The 20,601-nt window shown below is 44.0% G+C and overlaps 1 protein-coding gene across 10 annotated transcripts in view; it reads right to left on the bottom strand.

Annotated features, from left to right (window-relative positions):
• Positions 1–16,364, bottom strand: part of DNM3 (dynamin 3) — a 175,289-nt gene extending 158,925 nt beyond the window's left edge. For 7 of the 10 annotated variants that reach the window (XM_048312228.1, XM_048312230.1, XM_048312221.1 and 4 more), the window contains exon 1: positions 16,199–16,363. In XM_048312228.1, the coding sequence (XP_048168185.1) occupies positions 16,199–16,344 (146 nt within the window). In that variant the 5' untranslated portion in view covers positions 16,345–16,363. Of the gene's footprint in view, positions 1–16,198 lie in introns of all 10 variants that reach the window. The other 3 variants (XM_048312227.1, XM_048312231.1, XM_048312222.1) reach the window with 2 other exon arrangements.
• Positions 16,365–20,601: the final 4,237 nt, after the last annotated feature.

Here is a 20,601-nt window from a genome sequence, read left to right as displayed (position 1 = left end):
ACTGTCTCAGGGCATTACCAAGCCTCTTCAAGACCATCACATATAACATCTAATTTTGCATAGCAGGAGTACCTGAAGCCATGCCCAAATTTACCAGGCCCTCTAAAATGATTCTGTCATCACTGCACACTTGATTTGAAGAGGATCTGGACATAAGAATACACTACAAACACACCACACCAAAGCTCTGGACAAACTAAACTGTCAGCACACTGTCACACACCTACTCTCTCACACACTTCTGCCAGCTCAAATCCCCAAATAACTTTTCCAGTAACACATCTACCCAGAAGTTTTTGAGTGAAAGCTGAGCACCAGAAGTCCTGTGGGACAGAGGGAGAGAGTATCCTTGGACCAGAAAACAAGCAAGGAAACAAAGACACCAGCTCTATCATATCATTATGCATCCCCATGATCCGTTCCGTGTCTCTAAAAAAAGGGAGACTCCTTATGCAACTGAAAAGAAAGAAATCTAAAAAAAAGTAACAGACATTTTTCTCAGGGTCTTCCCCAGTTGCAATACCCATTAAAAATTTAAAAACTATGAGATGAGGTTCAGTGAGAGGCTTTGGAGAGTATTTGCTTCAAATAAGCGTCTCCAGAGGAATAAAATTCAGGGGTAAACAGAGTTGCACAATCAGTGTAAGCTCATCAAAATCCCCTCATTTTTCCTGCCTTACAAGGGATGTTAAGTTACTCGCTTGCCTGCCTTAGCAGCACTGCTAACTCACCTCTCTGGCTCAGGTGAAAAGCAATGCAGCAAAGGATTAGGGCAGGAGTTTTCAGTCAAATGGCAGAGATGATCTGGGTGACTGTTGCTATTCACCTAAGTGCCTGTACAAACGTGAGGCAGGAATGTGCAGTGTCTTTGGGAGGGATGGGGAGAAGGACAAGAGTCAAAGGAACAAACTATAGTCCTGTCAGCCCTTTAGACAGAACTGCTAAGATAGGTCTGCTCAAGCCACTTAAGAAATCACCTCTTGCCTATAACCACTGAGTATCTTCATACTGACCTTGCACTACTTAATGGAAGCCTGACTTTCGCAGCCCCTTTAAAGGCAGCACACAAACCTGCATAGTTTAAAGCAGGCCTTGAGCGTACATCTATGAAAAATAAACCACACTAATATTCAGGATATTATTTGTGCAAATCAGATAATACTAGGTCTGAGCAGTCCCAGGCCAAGACAGGCTCAGGAACGCTACAGCGAACTTCTTTCCACAAGCACCAACAAGGTAACAAGACTTCGGCAGAAGAGAAACACAGTAACTCCAGCTGTGATATGAGCACTGGATGTTTCCTTCCCAACCTAACATTTAGATATTAAAAAAAAAAAAAAAAAAAGCAAGCAGTTCTAAGGCTCTGAGGAACAAGACTAGCTGTCAGTTGTGCCCTGCACCACTTGAGAACTCCCCAGCATTTTGAACAAAACAGTGTTAATTTCTAGCTGAATTGTGTTTCCCTTTCTCAGTACCTGTTAATGCGTGCTTACAGTGTGACTACTCTGCAAACCAAAGCACACCATGAAAGGGGAGGCTGTTCAAACAAGCTAGCTCATTAACTTCCCTACTCAAACACAGACCTGCAGGCAGAAGTACAATTAATTAGGAATTCAAGTAATCTCTAAAACAAAGGTACTGCAAAAACATCAGGTGTACTGATTTAATCCGCTATGATGCTTTATAACAGTTGAGACAGCAACAGGAAACAGGAATTAGGTTAAAGAGATGCCAAAGGCCCTCAAATAGGTCTATCATAATTTCAGTATCTACTAATGGAGAGAGAGCTGCCCCTCAATGAACATCTACTGATATTTTCTCATGGGGAAACAGAGAAAACAGCAATGGGAACATGGTCATTCTTCTGTATGCACTGAAACAACAGTAGCCCACGACGTAGCAAATGCCTATTAAGATTACAGTTTCATACACTGGTTTTCAAGCATTTAATATCTGTTTTTAAAAAAATACTTTTCTTTTTTCATTAAGAAGCTAAAATGACTTGCCACTCAGGACAAAGTGTTCACCCAAACCAGTGTCCTCTACAGCACCACAGGAGACAGGAAAATCCTTCAGGGAGTCAAAGGCTGAAAAGATTTATTGATTTTCTGCTTCAGACTAAGCACATTCAGCAATAAAGAACATTGCATTAATGCAGCTCCCAGTGTATACAACGCTGACCTTTCCTTAACAGCAAAATTACAAAGAAAGGTAAGACAACAATTTTCCTTCAGCACGTCCTCTTAACATGCCCAAAAGCAATGGCATTCTTTAACCCTGTCTAATGAGCTGAACTATTTTCTGTTCAAGCAAACATCAGCAGAGAGAGGTTCCTGCTTGGTGAGAGGGAGAGCTGTGTTGATCACATAACCAACTAAACAGTGCAGCAGCAGGACATAAAACTTCTGCTACAAATGCACAGTTTGAAGAGAGAAACATCGAAAAATGAAGGTGATGGGGTTCACAGCAAGAGTTCAGGAGAAAATTCCCCCCCACCACTTAACCACTGAATGGGTGCTTTACCTCTATGAAAGAGACACTGACGTCAATCTGCCCACAAGGATAGGGGATTTTTTTTTTTAACATTTGAAATTTCAGCTTCAGCCACAAGGCAACGACACCTGTGTGCATTCTCTGTACAGCTCAAATCAGATGTTACACATAAATCCATGAACTCTACTTCCAGATAAAAAAGCAAATTTTTAACCACACACAGAAATGTAATCAAATCTGAAACATAGCTTGCACTGCTTTAGGAAGCAACATAGTAGCACACTATAATTTGACAGTAACAGACTCTGATATCCACAGGACAGGATGCAGGTCCTCTTCCCCTCCCCTTGGAACAGAAAACATTCTCTAAAGAGTTTGTTAGTGGTGCTGAACAAAACCCCTCTGTATTAGAAATGGCCCCACAGCTTATACAAGTAGCAGCAGCAAGAAATACAACAGGAATGAACAGAGGCAAGTCTCAAAGGTTCCTTCTGACCAAAAGGACAGTGCCCCTCCGTATCCTGATGGCACACCCTAACATTCTTCTAAGGACAGACTTGAGAGAGCTGCTATCCACACCTTTTGGTTAGCATGTACACATTTGTTTGGTGAGAGTTGGGAGAAAAAATTCACATCAGAGTTGAAACATATGCAAAGAAATCCATCTAGGAAAATTTTCATGCCTGAGAATGTGTGCTCAAAGACACCAACAAGGGGGAGAAAAGGCTGTTTTTGTGGTGGGGGGAGTGAACCTGGGATCACCTGTGTGCACAACTTGCAGGACCACTTAACAATGATGAGGTGCAGGAACGAAGAAACACATTCTGCAAGAATAAAGCTGGGAATGAAAGCCCTGCTCCTTTAAGAGACATTCATCCTGCATTAGGATTCCAACTACTTTTACATCTTTACTCTCAGAGCATTTTCAGCACAAAGCGCTGTGCTGACAGCAGCTGTACCGGCTCAGCAGCAATGCCGCAGTGACAGGACAGTCCATCAGCAAGGCCTGGCCAGTGCTGAATATATCAAATGCAAATAAGAGGCAAACAGCCAGGTCTGCCAAGACATCCCTTCAGGAACTCATCAATCTTAGAATGCACTCAGCTGTAAGAATATCACTAAATACTTTCAAGAGCAAAATATTTTCAGGGCCAAAAAATTTTTACCCTATAAAATTACTCATGTCTTACAGCACAACACAAGCTGTGTTGTCTTCACTCTCTAGTACTGCTCATTTCCAGTATCAGAGATCTGGACAAGTGTATCTACGAAGTCTGGTGCCTAGTGCTTGTTTAATGCATAAAGGAACAGACAATAGTTTGAATTTGACTTGCTAAAACCCAGGTCTCAAACTGATGCCACGGGATGGTGAAACAAGTTTTCAAGGGCCATACCAACACTTCAGCAGTTTACAATAATAAGCCAGTTTGGGCTTTAAGGTGAAAAAGTAATTAGACAACTCATTAATTGAAGAGTCTCATGGAAGGGATGGAAGTTTCAGGAAGGGCAGAAAGTGTAGTGAAATGCTGAAAAGCAAACTAGGCAGGGGCTCCTGCAGTGAGGTGGTCTCATTATAATGAAGGACTGCAGCTTACAAAGAAAAAAAACACATCAAACAAATAAAACATAAACATAATGTGTTCCGGGGGGATTTCCAGGTAGAGTATAAGAGTTTCCATTTAGGAGATCTCTAGCACACTAACAGCATTTATTACGGGGGAAAAAAAAAAAAAAAGACAAAACAAAAGAATCCCCAGTTTGTGTGAAGTGATGATGCATCACCCCTTAAAACTTATTTGTAGTTTCAAAAGAGTAACTTAAATTTGTTTTTCTTTGCCAGTATAGGACTGAGAAACGTTCTGTGCTTTGATCAGTTACATGGGTGAGTATCACACAGGATAAATGGCAACTAATTTACATTAATAGCAATATAATTAATTCATACAAAACAGGGGGAATCCAGGAAATCAAATAACCAATGAAAATGCCAATGATTACACAGTAATTGCATTAATTAAAGAGCTATGAACAATTCAAATCGATAGTGATGAATCGTTTAAAAAAATCAGAATTGCCTCCAAAGAAAAAGCCTCCACATTTTTCAGAAAGGGTAGAAACATGCCAGGCTCAGGGCAAGAGCCAGAGTTCTCTTACAGAAAAACAGAAATTACCCATCTATTTCATTCTGCCAAACAACATTAGCAATGTTACGAAAGTTCTCCCACTAACACAAAGTCCATCCCAAGACCCTAAACTTCCCTCAAATGCAGAAAGGCCGTGATCCATCAGCAGCTAATATAAACAACAGTGCATTGGTAGCACTCCCCACAGGCTTTTATTCCCAAGTTTTGCCAAGGAATGCACATAGCTTTAATTGCAATAGAAAGCAATTACGCCCAAAGTCAAAAGTTTTCCCGGGCCTTTTTCCAACAGTGTTTATTGTTTTATACAACTCCAGCCTGGCACACCAGGAGCACTTGCGGCCCATATTAGCAGTTGAATGGCCATATCTGTGCGAAAGACCACACGGTTTCACAGGAACACTGACACATGTCCATACAGTATCTCCAAGTTCTGTGGAAAACACACGCAAGTACTCAACAAGCTTTCATTTTTCTTCCATTTCTCATAATTAGCCTCAAAGCAAAGTGCTAAAAAAACTCAAGAAACAGAAAAAAGCATGGTCCAGTGTAAGCCTAAGGAAGGGAGGCATGAAACATTTCTAACTTCTTTCATCAGGTTTTAAAAACCCATATACCAAACCCAGCTAATTAATAAGTGGAGAACTCTTAATGCTAAAAATATACATCTGCAGACCTATTTTGCAGATGTGTTCATTCTATCTCACCTGCTCCTGTGCTCACCAATGCCTCAGAGGACCCAGCAGCAGATTCTTCACTCGCTTTTAATTCATTACAAAGCCAGGTATGTCCAAGAGATAGGAAATGTACTTTGCATTTATGCAGAGGCCTTCTTAGGAATTAAGTCCATGAGATTTGTCATCACTGACACAAGACACCACTGTATTTATTCTTAGTGGCTTTGGAAGCACATATTCTCTACCCTTCAAGTGACAGTACAAAGATAACCCTAGGACATGTTTTCAAGAAGTCTCAAAAGCCTTGAGGCACTACCTCAGTTGTGCTTTGACGTTCTCAACCATGTGCCTTTTTTTAATTCCATAACACAGTAGTGTTTCTACATGACACTGATATTTGGCCATCTATGTTGCTCCTCATCAGCTCCAAGTACAGAGAGCAGTTCTTATTGTCAGCCACCACTTGATCCCTCACCTCCTTTCATTAGTTACAGAAGAGTAAATGGTTTTTGTTTTGGCACAATGTCTGTCAAATCAAGAGTCTTCCACAGCTTTGTTCAACACCTGTAAAACCTTGGCCTAATATAATGGGCCTTACAGGAAGATATACAAGACAATTAATCTGCTTTATTGAAGACCAATGATACTTATCTTAATAAGGCCTACCAGGCATGCTAAATGCACTTCAGAGGCTGTGGATTTTTAGTGATCTCAGATATATCAGCTCCTAAGGCTCTGTACCAATCTTTCTGGTGTTTTTTTGGAAACCACCCAGCATAGATGGCTGGTGCTTAGTTCATGTTTGGTCTCAGTTTGCAGCAACCGTTCTTTCAAGGTAAATCTTCCTTCAACTGATGAATGATTTTAATTAATTTCCTCAATCAAGCACAGTCTAATACCCAGGAGCAGTAACTACACATTGCAGGCCATGCAATGTGTCCAGGTCTTCAGGGGCAAGAAACAGAGTATCCAGACACCTCAGGGCTGTCAACTCTCTCTTCCTCTCAAGCAGGGTACATAAACGTGGTGGTTTTGAGAAGCTGTTTTCCAACCCATCAATGTCCTTCACCACCACTGCTGAACTACTGGACCTCAACAGCAAAGCAGGGACACCGCAACTATCCTATCCATCACTTTCAAGTAAGAACACAGGCTGAATTAAGAAAAATAAAAATTAAAGTGTTGAAAATCTTACACAGCACTACAGCTAGCAGCCTAAAATGTCTCTTTGGGTCTCTTTTCCCCCACTCCTTTATGGAATTGAGACCAACTATAAAAAAACCCAGAGAGCAATGGTAAAAAAAAAAAGTCTACCCAAAAAGACCCAACTATGTGAATATCTGAGTGTTGATTCTAAATGTGACAAAAAAAGTATTTTTGAAGTCTTTGAAAAACTTCAAATAAGCTGGCAAGGGATTCCAGTCACACTAGCTGGGCACCTCCATAACAAATATAGTCAATGGCAGTGCTTAGGCACCACTAAGGTGAGAAAGGAAAGCTTGAGGTTTCCTCTTCATGCAGAAGATTGGAGAGAGAGCAGGCTTAGGAATCCCTGTCATTGTATTTCTCTTGGACTGGAAGAAGCTTTCTGTAAGTAACAGCAGCATTTCTGCCCAACAAGCTGCCAGAAGTTATTACACCTCCCCCATTAGGCACTATAGGGTTATGAGAAAATTAGTGTCAGAAATTACTCTGGTCCCAGTGGTAAAGTCTTCCATTAAACATAGTTGGAACCAACAGGTTCTCCAAAGTAGGGACATTTGAACTCAAGTCTAAGAAGGCACAGACCTTCTTAGACCAAGTTTAATGCTGTATTTTAACAACAGTGACAGTACCCCACATCACATTTCCACACAGGAAAAGGCAAGCCTGTTCACTGACTCAAGGAAAGAAAATGCACTTCCTAGTATTCAAAAAAATGTCTTCTACATGATAGAAAGTTTTAGAATCTCAGTAATGCTTACAGGACTGCAAACTTGCCATACACAGGCATGAAAACCTGCCAGGCAAAAGCTCAGGAGTATTAGATGAACAGTGCTCTGTTTGCAGTGACTGTGCTGGGCTGCGGGCTCACTGGATGAACAGAGCAGGGAGCTGCCAATGTGCAGGCTCATGGGCAAGGCACGGTATGCATGATGCATCTGTCCTCCCTGGCAGCCAGCCAACACTTTGCTGCATCATCCTAATTCCATTTGTGAAAATGCCCTTTTTCCTTTTTCCCTTTTAAGATTTTACAAAAGCTTCTGCTATTTCCTGCCCAACGGTGCTCTCCATCAATTCCAAGTGCTGGTGGAAGGGGGAGAAAGGAAGCACAAAATACAAAGAAATCCCAACAATTCTCGTAATTTTAGTGTCAGAAAGAATAAAGGAGACTTTGCAGGACAACTTATTCTCCCTAATCAGATATGTTTGCTTTTACGAAAGGACTCATTTGCATAGGATGCTGGTGCATAAAAGCTCATCCATTCTCGGGACGAATACTAATGCAGCAAGATTCTGTATCTCAACACAAGAAACAAACAACAAAAATTCTTCACTCACTTTAAATTGTTGTCAGTGCTCTAAATAGACCTTGGCTGTTTGGGGTTTTTCCCAATCACTTCCAGCTCCCAAATGCTATTAACAATGTTTCTTTAGAAAGATTTGAGTAGAAAGTTTTCCTCCATAACATAATCGGACACAAACAAAAATCTGACTGCAAGGATCAGAAAGAAAACAACATGTCCCAACAATCCAGGCATATCAGCTACATGACGCTAACTACTACAGAAATACTTGCATTTAGCAAATAATTCACCTCTTGATACTCTGTCAGGACAAATCTTTTAGATATTGTGAATTCCAGTGTTGTTACCAAAAACCCAGAAAAAATAAGCTGCTCCTCTTCCTCCCAAATCCCACCATCCTGAACTGGGATCCATCAGTACAGACTTTTTAAACAGTAGCACAGTATGCAATCAGCTGTGACACATCCTAGTAAAATCCAAAAAATTTTGCCTCTTCAGAAGCATTGTGAAAATACATTTTTCTTTTGTGGTAGACAAGGTGTCAAACTGTACAATTACCTTTTTTGGTACAATACAAGCCATTTCAGATCATTTTGCAGTGCTGGAATGTAACTGGATTCAATTCTTGTACTCCCTCTGGAATGTATACACAGTGGGAACTGCAGTATAAAGAGCATGAATTTATCAACAGGAAGACAACTACAGAAGGAAGGGGGAAAGGAGATTGTTTCCAGAGCAAGTGATCCAAGTTTCTCAAACACCTCTCTTCTCTAGTTATTTTATCCTTTTATACCTGCCCATTTATCCTTCTTTGAGCCTGTGGTATGTGCAAAGTAATATATTGTCCAGGACAATGTAAAGTCTGTTTAGCTCGACAGTGAAATTTAATATCAGCCATGATCTCCCATCTCTCTGCTCACCAGAAACTGAATTATTACTACAAGAAAAATTCATCTTAATAGTCTGACCAAAAGAGTATTTTGTGCTGCTACTTCCCAGAACAATAACAAAGCCATTAGGCTGTAGGTCTCAGTCCAGACTCCTTCCCAGATGTGACAGACACTGAGGATCTTCTGTCAACATTTGTTTAGCACCTGAGCAAACGAACAGGTGAGCACACAAGGGCACAACACTGCCTCTGATGAATTATGCCAAAATTTCTTCATCAGCTTCCAGCTCAGCTGATGAGCAGACCTGGAAGAGAGCCCATCTCCCCACTGTCACACAGCAGAGTGCAGAGATGTCTCTCAGTGGTTCTCATCCTTGCCATTCAGAGCCCTGTCTGTTCTCTGCAGGTGAGTTACACACAGGCAGCTTCAGAGCATCCTCTAGAGCTGAGCACCACTGAATGTGCACAGCTTTAGGCATCTGCAGTGTACAGAGTAAACAACAGACCAAGTGCCTAAGGTTACTCTGGCTTTGATGATCTCATCTATGAGGGCTGAAATCTATCTGTATTACAGCAAAGAGTAAATCTCCTGCACATCTGAACAACAAAATCTTGGTGATTTTGCACAGGAGCTAGGATGCAGAAATACCATGCTAGGTACTGAATTAAAGGCATAACTTCCACATGCAAATTATAAAACCTGACATTATCAGTAGACACTTGGTTTGAAAAACTCTCTTATCTCCAGCTACCGTCTCCTTTACATCCCAGAGGCTATCACAGACAACAGTGCTTGGCAGTACATCAAAGTCCAGCACACAGTTAAATGGGATTTTGCTCCTCTCCAGTTCAATAATGCTGCCTTGTTCATCTTGATGCAACTTGATGAAGAAAAAGATGCAAGGTCACAGTTAAATAATGCTCATTTCCTCAGCATATTTATACTGCAGACGTACAGCATTAAAGGGATTCCTCCCAGTAGCCCGTTACACGTGAGCACAGCAAACATGGGGAATTCACAGACTTCTATTTACTGGGAGGCCTTATGTTTAAAAACCCCCAAAAACAATAAGAAAACCAAACCAGAAAAAGCAAAAAAGTCTCTGCTGCTCATGCTTGCAATCTAGGCACTGTTTGAGAAATTCATATATACTTAGAGGAGCATCATCCATTTGCTCAGCGATCAACTGAGGGAAGGCAAACCACAAACATGATCTCTCTCAATGACTAAGCTGTTAGAAGCACAAACTAAACACCAGCAAGGGTCCCTTTTCGGGATGAGGAAACACAGCTACATCTCAGCTGTTTAAAGCAGAATCCAAGACTCAGTTTTGGTTCCACACAGAAATCTAAATCGGCCACAACTCAAACAAGAGAAAAGCATAACAGCAAGTTTTTGACAACAATCACAGTTATCCCACACTGATTTTAAGATTATATGCCACCAGATAGAAGCAGATAGAAGCAAGTTAAAAATAAAGGAATAAAAAAATCTATATTCTACATACAGTTAAGGCATGTGTGGATGCAGCTGCGGGTAATGTTTAAAAAGCAGTTTGAGGTCATACAGTAAAGAGTGGCAGAGAGCAGTGTCCATACTTCCATGTCTTTGCTGCAATCCGTGGCAGCATCACTCCCAATGTTTACTGGTGAATGTCCAAACAATCATATTGCTAACATCTATTTATCTAAGCTGGAAATCCTTGTTTGCTATTTCACCTACACAGGAAAGTGACATAAGCTTGAAACATCAGCAGCAGTGCCCATCAAGAAACAGCAAGACAAAAAAGGTGCTGGTTATTTGTTGATTTCAACACTACGAAATCTCAAGTGTGGGCTCCTTCCTGAAGGCAGTGAATAACAGGATTTATAGTATTATACAAGAATCTAGAAAGTCACAATCTGCCGAACTTTCAGAAGCGCCTGTGTATTAAGAACCAGGAAAGTTTGGATGAAATTAAGTAGATACCTATGGTCTGCAAAAAAAAAAACAAAACACAAACCCAACCCACAAACCTCTCCTGAGATGATTGTTCTGCTTTGAAAATTTTCAGAGGAGTGCAGCCACCTGAAGTACCTTGATGGATTGAACTCCCAGTAACAACTGTCACTGAATCTGTAGCACTGATTGCTCACAAGGCACTCGAGACCAGACTGGGGTTTTTTTGAACATTGCTTTTTGCAGGGTTTTGAAGTTTTTCTGAAGTCTAGAGCTCAGACTTCAAATACTACACTTGCGTTCACTAAATGCCACAATATCCTAATAGTACATAGCATGCTGAATTTATAGTAAGACTATGTACTCTCACAGGTACATTTTACAAAAGTGTGAAGTGTTACTTATTGATTTAGCATTTCTAAACTGCTTGATACACTGAACTTAAATGCCAGAATATAGGTCAGATCTCCCTACGCTATGCCTGCCTCATGACAGAGTACAGCTTTTCTTAATCGGCAAAATTTAAATGCCAAAAATAAGAGAGACAAATCCTCAAAGTAGTTTTAGAGGAAAAAAATTACTTTACATGTAAAGTGGTGGTAAAAAATCAGCATATTTTTTTGCATGTCTGTTTTTTAACACACATTTCCTTTACTTTGTATATATCAATGCTCAAGACATGAAAAAAAAAAAAAAAAGAAATTTAAGTCCACAATGGAGTTACATTTAAGGACAAAACTAGGCCATCTGTATCCCATCTAAATGGCCAGTTTGTTCTTCAATGTGTAAATGCGAAAACTTATTCAGGGAAGAAACCCAAATGAGCCACTGTCTCATTTGCTGCTGTTTCTAATTAATGAAATACCCTGAAAATTCTTGCTTTAGTTGCACCAGAGTATTTTGATAACTAGGCTAATATACTCAATACTGTACTCAAAGCTGTACAATGGCTTAATTAGTCAGGAAAAGGAGTGGCTGACTCTCATTTCCAGAAGATTCTTAAGATTAAAAAAGAATACACAGCACCACATTTCAGTTTGTATCTCAGTTTGTATTCAGTTTGACTGCTTAGCTTTTTCATCCCTGTTTCACAAAAGAGGAGATTTTCTGTAAAAAAGTTTTTCTGTCAATGCCTAGTAACTAAAAGAATAAAATACCTGCACCAATCTTAATACATCTCCCCCAGGAAGCATCAATCTAAATATGTGTCTACATTCTTCAGAGAAATTTTCTGCTCTAGCAGCCAGAGTTAAAGTCCCTTCTCTTCTCCTAATGATTCAACGCAGTCTTTTCACAACCGCCATCTCAAGCAGAAAAGAATGAGCTGAGCACACAAGGAGTAGTAATTTCAAAAAGAAACAATCAGTACATATGTCATAATAAATAGCTCTACTACATGCAGTGGTCCTAAGATTATCAAAAGCATCTCAGATCAAAAAGCTGTAAAGCTGAATTATGCAATCAGATCTTAGGCTCCTAAAATGAAAGTACCTGTTTGATTATGACTGACAGGCTTACAATCAAGAGTTCACATCTCTTATAAAACAATTATTTGGCCACATGCAGTTTATATTACATCAAGCAGGAAGGGAAGTGAAGAGCTTTCAAGTTGGAAACCTAATTATTAACTTCTTGCTATTTTTAAGAGTAAAACAAGGTTCCGATTTCTGAAGAAGGGGGCCCTGACAAGCTAGCTTGCTATCTGTGCCTTCAGTTAGCTGAAAAACCCATTTGGATATATATGAAATAATAGAAAGTGCTTTCTCTCCAAATATGGTTTACAGGGATTCTTCCTACCATTAATTTTTCTTTTCAGTAACCCTATTATTATCAAAAGCAAGTTTGAAAAGCACAAACAATGTATGAGCTCATGGCCCTGTACTGCTCTGGTGCACAGGAGTGAGAGAGGCCAAGTGCTCTCTCCCACTGGCAATCTGCTGGTATTTGTTGTTTGACTCCCCTTTGTGTTTTTGAACCGCTCTCCAACCAACCTCTATTGGAAGATTGCATTAGATCCTTTGCTTCAAACACTGGCACTACATTTTATGGGCACATTTACTCCCGTTACAAAGAGAAGCAGAAGGAGGTAGGAAGAACATTTGCTCTTCAGACAATTTCATTTCCTCAAACACACACCATGAGCTCCCATTATGAACACATGAAGGTCTAACCCATAAATGGAAATGACTGCTGTCCTCAGGTGCTCTCCAGAATCTCTGTTTCCATCTAAATATAACCAGAATCCTGAGAGGAAAACCTTCACACACAGTCCTTGACTCCCAAAAGAAACTGTCTCTTTACTGATAGAGAAGCAGTACGCAAAGAGGAAACTCTCCAAATTCCTCAGGGGATGCTAATCCAAATAGCAACAATAATGGACACATTGGGAGATTTAACACTGCCTCATTCCAGCTTAGTTCAAAGCCAGCCTACAACGAGACAAGCAGTTTTGGGTGTCACACCATTCCTGCAGCAGGCAAACATGCAGAATCTATCCTCAACCAACACCACCATCAATGCAAAACACATGTGAACTAATCCCAACATATTCCCTGCCTGCTGGTAGTCATTAAGGATCCCGTGTGCACCTAAACAAGCCTTGGTGCTACCCTGGAGAGAGCGATGGATATGTATCATTGAGCAGCTTCAGAAAGAAGAGGCTACTTCCAGGCCATCTGCCAGCCCATAGAACTGTTGCCAGCACCAGTCGCTCACAACCCTCCAGAAAAATTACGGCAGTGCATAAACTATATGGTGGATAATGCTGCATAGCCCAACATGATTCCTAGGACCCATAAAGAAGCTCCAACTCTTGATACCACCTGCAAGTCAGAAAATAGTTTCTACTGTTCAAGTGCAAAAAAAAGTAATCTTTGCACAACCAAAGACCCTGTGGAAGACTGAAACAGGCACAGTGCTATAGTGGCTACAGACAGCAGGGAATAACAACCTGATCCTAGAGTTAAGAACCACCTTACCAACCTCACCACAGCTCCACTGACAAATACTGAAGTTAACAACCAGCAGGATGTTTGTAGCAAGACCCTGCCTTTCACATGGAGGATATCATGCCTTCCTCATACCAATTACGGCTATTCCTGAAGAGAAGAGAATGTTTCTAAGGCTAAGAGTTCAAAATCTACTAATGATAATGATTCATGTGGTCAAAAAAACCCCAAAACCAACACAACAAAAAAACCCCACAACCACAAAAAAACCCAAACCAAAAAAACTAAACAAAAGCCATGAGAATTAATGCTCAAACTTCAGAGCAATGCAAGGACTATTTTATTTTGATGTTAATTTCCAAGCTGTGTTACCATTAGTTAAAGTTGGCCCTATGGTTGTCAGAGGTCATGTAATGTACTAGTAACAAAGAGAAATGAGCGCAGCATGGCTCTACAGGGAGACTTACTACCTCTGCAAGCCATATTAAGACAGATGTGGATGAAACAAACTTGTTTGCAGAGAGCAGCTGCATTATCCCATAAAAACAGGAATATCCTATGGCTTACTAAAAGAGACATGGGCCATTTGTCTGCTGATCTAACAAGCAAAATCCTCTTCTGATCTCGTGGATATTTATTAATCTCATTCTGAGGCCTCACAAACAAGTTCTCACAGCTTAGCAAGGGCACATCTGCTAACCACACGTACTCACTCAGTCTGGAGGAAAGGCACAAGCAAAACATTGTTGCTCAAGTCTCACGGAATAGGTTTGAAGCAATACATACTAATGTCATTTTGCAACAGGCTCTAAGGTTGCAAGTAGGGAGGTCCTACAGGTGAGTTCATGCTGAATCTCAAGAAGTTACTGCATAAAACAACGATGTGGAACTCTGAAACCAGGTTGAAAGAATCCAAATTCCAAATCCCATGTGACAGAGACATTCCGGTGTTCCACAGTAGTCTGTAATGTCTTCTCCGAAGAGATTCTCTTGCAGTGTCTGCAGGCTGCACAGTGAATAACTACACGAGTGAAAAAAGTTATTGCCCTTAGCTCTCCTTCACAATTCTTCCTAGAAGTGCCCACGTCTCACTCGTGCAGCCGGTTCCAGCCTCTTGTCCAAACAGGCCAGATCAGCACAAACTGCCCATCTGCACCTTTTGCTCCAGCCAGGCACATCCAGGCAGCTCAAAAGAACAGCTCCACCTGCGGATCAGACGGAGCAGATCCCTCTGGCAGCCGAGCAGTAACAAGCATCTGGGAGCAGTATGATCTTCCATCAGCACAGCTGCATCCAGAGACCGACATCAGCCCACAGTCCACCTCATTCAGCCCCGACCCCAGAGACCAAAATATCCTCATTGACAAGAAAAATGAAGATGCTTTTTCCCCTCAGCACACGTGCTTTGTGCAGCTTTGCGGACACATAGCTCAAAAAGTCAAAAGGTTACCAAAATACTTTTTAAGGACTTGTTTAAAGAAAACAGTAATAATTTGATGGCAAATCCTGCTTTCTGAGGATCTCATTTATGTTTTCCGAACTCGAGAGACCAGGCGGTACTGTCAACATCTGTAGTTAGCTGCAGTCTTCAAGGAGAAAGAGGAGGCAGAACTGACATTTAACGCAGTTCTGAAGGACAGATGAAGAACCACTAATACAGTATTTTTATATTGTATATCGAGAGCTATTACAGTCTGACACATGGCCAGGTTATGGAATGCCACAGCATTTAATACTACCTTCGGTGAACATCTCCGCACATGAAAGTCCCCTAATCACCGACACATAACAGTATTTCGACCCTATAATCCGGACTAGGATCGCAGCTCCGATGCGGGAGCAACCCCTCCCTCGGGGAGCCCGCAGCTATTTGCGGCAAACGCAGCAGGAATTTCATCAAACAGTCCGTGAAGCTCATGTTTACCTCGGGACGTCCCCAGAGGCACTGCCTGGCCGTCAAAAAGCACCACCTGAATCGTCAGGCTTCCCCTTTTCCTGTCAGTAATTTGTTAGAAATGATGTGCACGTTGGACTTGACGATCTTTTCCAACCTTGAGGTCTTTTCCAACCTTAATGACGCCGTGATGCGAATACCCACAGGCGCGTTGGGACGGTGCGAATTTATATGCGTTGGGATGGGAGAAATGAGCCACCCAGAGCCAGCACCCCACCGAAATTAGGGTTTGGGGCTTTAAATACCTTGTTCCCCTCAGGCAGAGGTCACCCACACGCACACGCAGACACGAACCGGGTACACGAACGCGCTCGCACCGGAGCCGCGGCGGCTTCCCCGCAGCGCGCACATCACATCACGGGCGCTGCCGGGCCAGGGCCCGCCTCGCCACCCCCAAGGCACCGCGGGGGAAGGGACGCCGAGCATCCTCGGTGGGGACCGAGCACCCACGGTGGGCTCGGAGCCCCGAGCTGTTCCCCCCGGGCTCCCCCAAAAAACCCTCCTCGTCCATCCCCACCCGCCACCGCCCCCCCCCTCCACCCGCCGCTATGAAGGGGGGCGCGCGCCGCGACCGTTGCGAACAGCGCGCGCCCCGGGCTGTGTGGGGGGAGCGGGGGGTGCGCGGGGGTGCCGTGCCCGCCGCCCCTCACCTGGAGACGCAGTTCTCCAGCACGGAGCTCTTGCCGGCGCTCTGCCCGCCCACCACCGCGATCTGCGGCAGGTCGAGCAGGCAGTTCTGGCCCAGCGCCGCGAAGGCATCCTGCAGCCGGTTAACGAGCGGAATAAGCCCCTCCATCCCGCCACCGCCTCCTCCTCCTCCGCCCGCCGCCGCTGACAGGTAACGGCCGGCGCACTGCGCATGCGCCCCTCCCTCCCCGGGCCTGGGGGCGGGGCCTCCGCGGGAGGCCACGCCCCCTCCCGTGCGGGTCCCGGTGCGGTCCCGGTGTGGTCCCGGTGTGGATCCCACGGTTGTCCGAAAATCCGTTCTTCCCCCCGGGGTGCCAGAGGCCAGCCCACACACTGAGTCGAGGGGTTTGATGTTTTTATAGTTCTGTGCAGAAAGGGGGCTGGGTGGCAAATCCACAAAGCCAGCACGACGACTATCAAAAGTTTTCACTTTTTGTGGATTTTAACAAGCCAAGGCATTAATGTTTATTGGCTACAAGTTATCTAGTTTGCTTATTAATTAGTATTCTATCTTCTGTTGGCTAATGATCCTCTTGCTTCCAATGCTAATTAGTCAGCATGCTCAGTCTTTCTCTTTAGTCAGTGGGTTTTTTGGGTCGGTGATCTGTGAGTCAGTGGTCACAATTTGCCCCTGCCAGAATTACATCTTGCCCAGTCAGAGCTGATTTCAGCACAGTTGCTCAGTTGTTTTTTATTAGTTTCTTCCTTATCTTAGGGGTTCTGCCAAATGTCCGTGTGGCCCCTAAATTCTGCATTCTTTGTGTCCACTATCAGTGGTACACCCTTCTTCCCAAGCTTTGGTAACCTCCCCCTAGGTCAGAGATAACTGAAACATGCCAAGCCCTAAACCTTAACAAGGCAATCCTGCCGACAAGTAATCTGTCTTTCTGATTACTGGACAGCCCTCAGAGCTTGCTTGTTAGGGACTGTTTTTTCACAGATTGCCCAGAGAGAGTGTGGAGTCTCCCTCACTGGAGATATCCCAGAACCGGCTGGATACAGTCCTATGCCTGTGCTCTGGGATGACCCTGCTTGAACTGGGAGGTGGAACCAGATGACCCACTGTGCTCCCTTACAACCTGACCCATTCTGTGATTCTGTTCCTGCCCAAGGACAAGGCGACCTCGGTGCTGGGACACTTGGACATGGGAGCACGGTTCACCCAGCTCCATGTACCAACCATGAGACCACCATGCTGCCCCTCTCCACTGAGAGCCCCAATCCCAACTGGCCACCCATCCTGCTGGTGAAAAGGGCTGTGGTAATGCTCAGCCACAGGCAGGAGTGCTGCCAGGGTCAGACACATTCACTGGAGCTGTGTCAGGGCAGGCTGGAGAAGCCGGGTCCGGCAGGGCTGGCAGCAGGTGGATGGCTCAGGAACAGACTGGGAAGCAACATCAAGGTCCAAGCCACGTCACTGCAGTGTGTTCAATTAAAAATGCACACTGAGGCTGAGCTAAAAGCTCAGGCACACAACAGAGATGAGATTTATCTGTGATTACTGGCAGCAGTCACATCATGCAAATATCCAAAACACAGGCTTTGGAGTCCTGCAGTGATAAAAGTTATCCTCTCTATTAAACCAGACACTGGCCTCACTCAGCGTGAAAAGCAAAACAAAAGGGAACTGTGAACATCCCGCAGGCTGACGGAGACTAACGATCTGGAGGATTATCAAAACTTCTTGGCCAGAGCTCTCCATAAGTGTAAAAAATTACTCTCTACAACAGGCCGACTTATAACTCTGGAAACAAATAACAGTTTTTAATCAGCATAACGCAGAGACGGCTTCTCCTCGCCACCGCAGTTAGATCACAGCCTCTGGGAAAAGCCTTGCCATCATTTCTGTCTAGTTGGGGGCCTGGGAGTTATTGACATAATCATGCCAATTAGCAGCATGATTATTTCTTTCCCCGCTCCTGGATGAGCAGGCTATGCCAGGAGGCACTAGAGTAGCTGCCTGGCCTTCCTCCAGTTCATAGGTTTCTATGGAGGCTGGAAGTTGGGAAGAACAGTATCGCATCGTCTGAGTGTCAGAGCACTTTGTGCTGCCCCCATGAAATAATTAAGATCCGTAGAAGAGCAGCCTGGCCATAGGATTGCATCTCCACAGGAGACAAATGAAGATTGAGAAAGGTGCGACGCCTGGGGAGCAGCACTATGCATACCTTCAAATTGATAACCCAGGGAAATGTCCTTTCTGCAAGGTCTTTAAATTACAGCTTTGTCTGCTTCCATGATTAAAATAAAATAAATTAGGGAAACAACTAAGATTAGGAAAAATTTGAATTATTCCCCCAAGTCTGGGAAGTTTCCAAACCAAACTTTTTTGCCTGGTGAAGCAGAGTTAAAGCCATTAAGTGCCTACATTCACCCTACAACTCTATCACTTACAAAAATCCACTCTCCCCCCTCCCAAAAAAAAAAGCCACAAGAAGCCAAGTATAGATTTCCCACCTTCTGGGAAAAGCACAAACAATTTCATTATGGATGCTTGTGTTATCATGAGAGATTTTTCTTGTTTTTCCAACAACTCCTAGAGAGCAGGGAAGGAGAGAGGAGAGGCACCTGAACATATCTTCAGGTCTCTGCTTTTCCTGACTGACTTCTCTGGGCAGCTTGTTCCAAACCCCCATGCAGAGCCCAGCCTGGCTTTCTGAATTTGCCAAGCTTCAGAGTGGCTAAATTAAAGGAAACACTGGTACTACTAGCAAAGACCATTGCAAAGCTTCTTGTAACAAATAACCCTGAAATACAAGACCCAAACCGAGTCAGGGGGCCATGCAAGAAATTGATTTTTGGGGGGAGCAGTAGGTGCAATCCCTAGGAGCACAGAGTTGCACTGCTCACTGGTTAACCAGCTAAACACAAACTGGTTTTATCCTGTGCCACAATATTTATAATTTCCTTTTGCCATGTGCCAGGCTCAGCAAGGAAAAAAAACCTCTGCCAAGCACCTTTCCAGGCATGGCAGCAAGGGTGCCCTGCTCCCCAAGGTGACATGCCGACTACTCCAGCAGTGTGGTCTGATGTCACATGTCAGCAGCTCCAGCACAGCCTGCCTAGGGCCTCCAGTTGAAGCCTCCAGTGCATTTCAGATCAAGGCTACAGACAGCAAGTTTGTCCTGCCGTGACTTTCAGAAAAATATATGGCAAAAATAGCCTGGCTTCAGGGTGCAGCTCTGGCATATGAACCCACAAACTCATGCACAGACACTTCTCCCTAACCAGGCAGTGTGACGTTAAAACCGAGACCATTTGGATCAGGTCCCCAGGCTGCTTCATAAATACAGACCAGTGCAACTCCCTTCATGAGGAATGAGGTATGAAGCACCCGAGTGGAGACTTGCAGATGCCTGCAGTGAAGAGCCAGTCATGCTCCCCTGCCACGAGAGCAGTGAGCAGGAGCCTGGGGCGAGCAGAGCACAGGCGAGGCTGCATCCTCTCCCCTAAGAAGAGGCAGGGTCCTTCACACTTGCTCTTCTCTCCAGGGACCTTCCTCACCTCCTTCTTGCTTCAGACACAAACCCAGAGTTTTTGCACAGCTTTTCAGGCAGTGATGAGCACAGAGCAGGAGGAGGTGTGGGCAAGGAGCCCGTGCAAGGGGGAGCTCCCAGGTTCTCGGCAGCACTTGGATGTGCGGTGGAGCTGCACGAAGGTGCCAGTCAGCATTATGCCTGTGTATCTGCCAGGAGGAGAGCTCAGACCTTGAAGCTGCAAAGGATGGAATTTAAGCCCGTGAAAAGAAAGCCAGAGTGGCTCCAGAGCTGTGATTAGAGTAGTGGCTGCAGCATTTCTCTCTCTAAAGAGGAAGTGCTTTCTGCCTTCCCCCCACAGCCTGGGGCACTGCTGACTCACTCATCGCAGGACAGTGACAACCCAATCCCTGTCCTATCTCTCCTCTCCTGCCCTGTGACCTCCAGCTGCATTCTTTAGTCGGGTGCATCCAGTTGCAGGGTAGAAAAAGGGCACCATGCTGCATTGCAGCCTACGGAGATGTTTCCCTGCAGCCCTGAGCACCCCAGGAAAGAGCTGTACTCCCTCACTGCAGCCTGGCAGCATGCCTGCTTCCTTGGTCACAAAGCCAGACAAGCCAAGCGCTTCCCCAAGGGAAAATTTCATGGACAAAACACTTCCCATGTGCTTCTAACCTCTGGGAGGTGGCTGTTGCAGCCGTTGTGCTGGACCATGCCATGCCTGGACTGCAGCAGCATCCCCAGGCAGTGAGGCCAAGGCTCTTCCCAGCTGAAGGGAATCAGCCTCAGTTCCCAGTCCCTGCAGCTTTTATTACCACAAAATCTCTCCCAGCTGCTTGATGTACTTTCAGCTGGTGACAGTACATCCCTTATCCACCTCCACCCTCTTC

Source organism: Corvus hawaiiensis, chromosome 9 (genome assembly GCF_020740725.1).
Source record: "Corvus hawaiiensis isolate bCorHaw1 chromosome 9, bCorHaw1.pri.cur, whole genome shotgun sequence".
NCBI lineage: Eukaryota > Metazoa > Chordata > Aves > Passeriformes > Corvidae > Corvus > Corvus hawaiiensis.
This window is presented reverse-complemented; position numbering and strand designations above follow the sequence as displayed.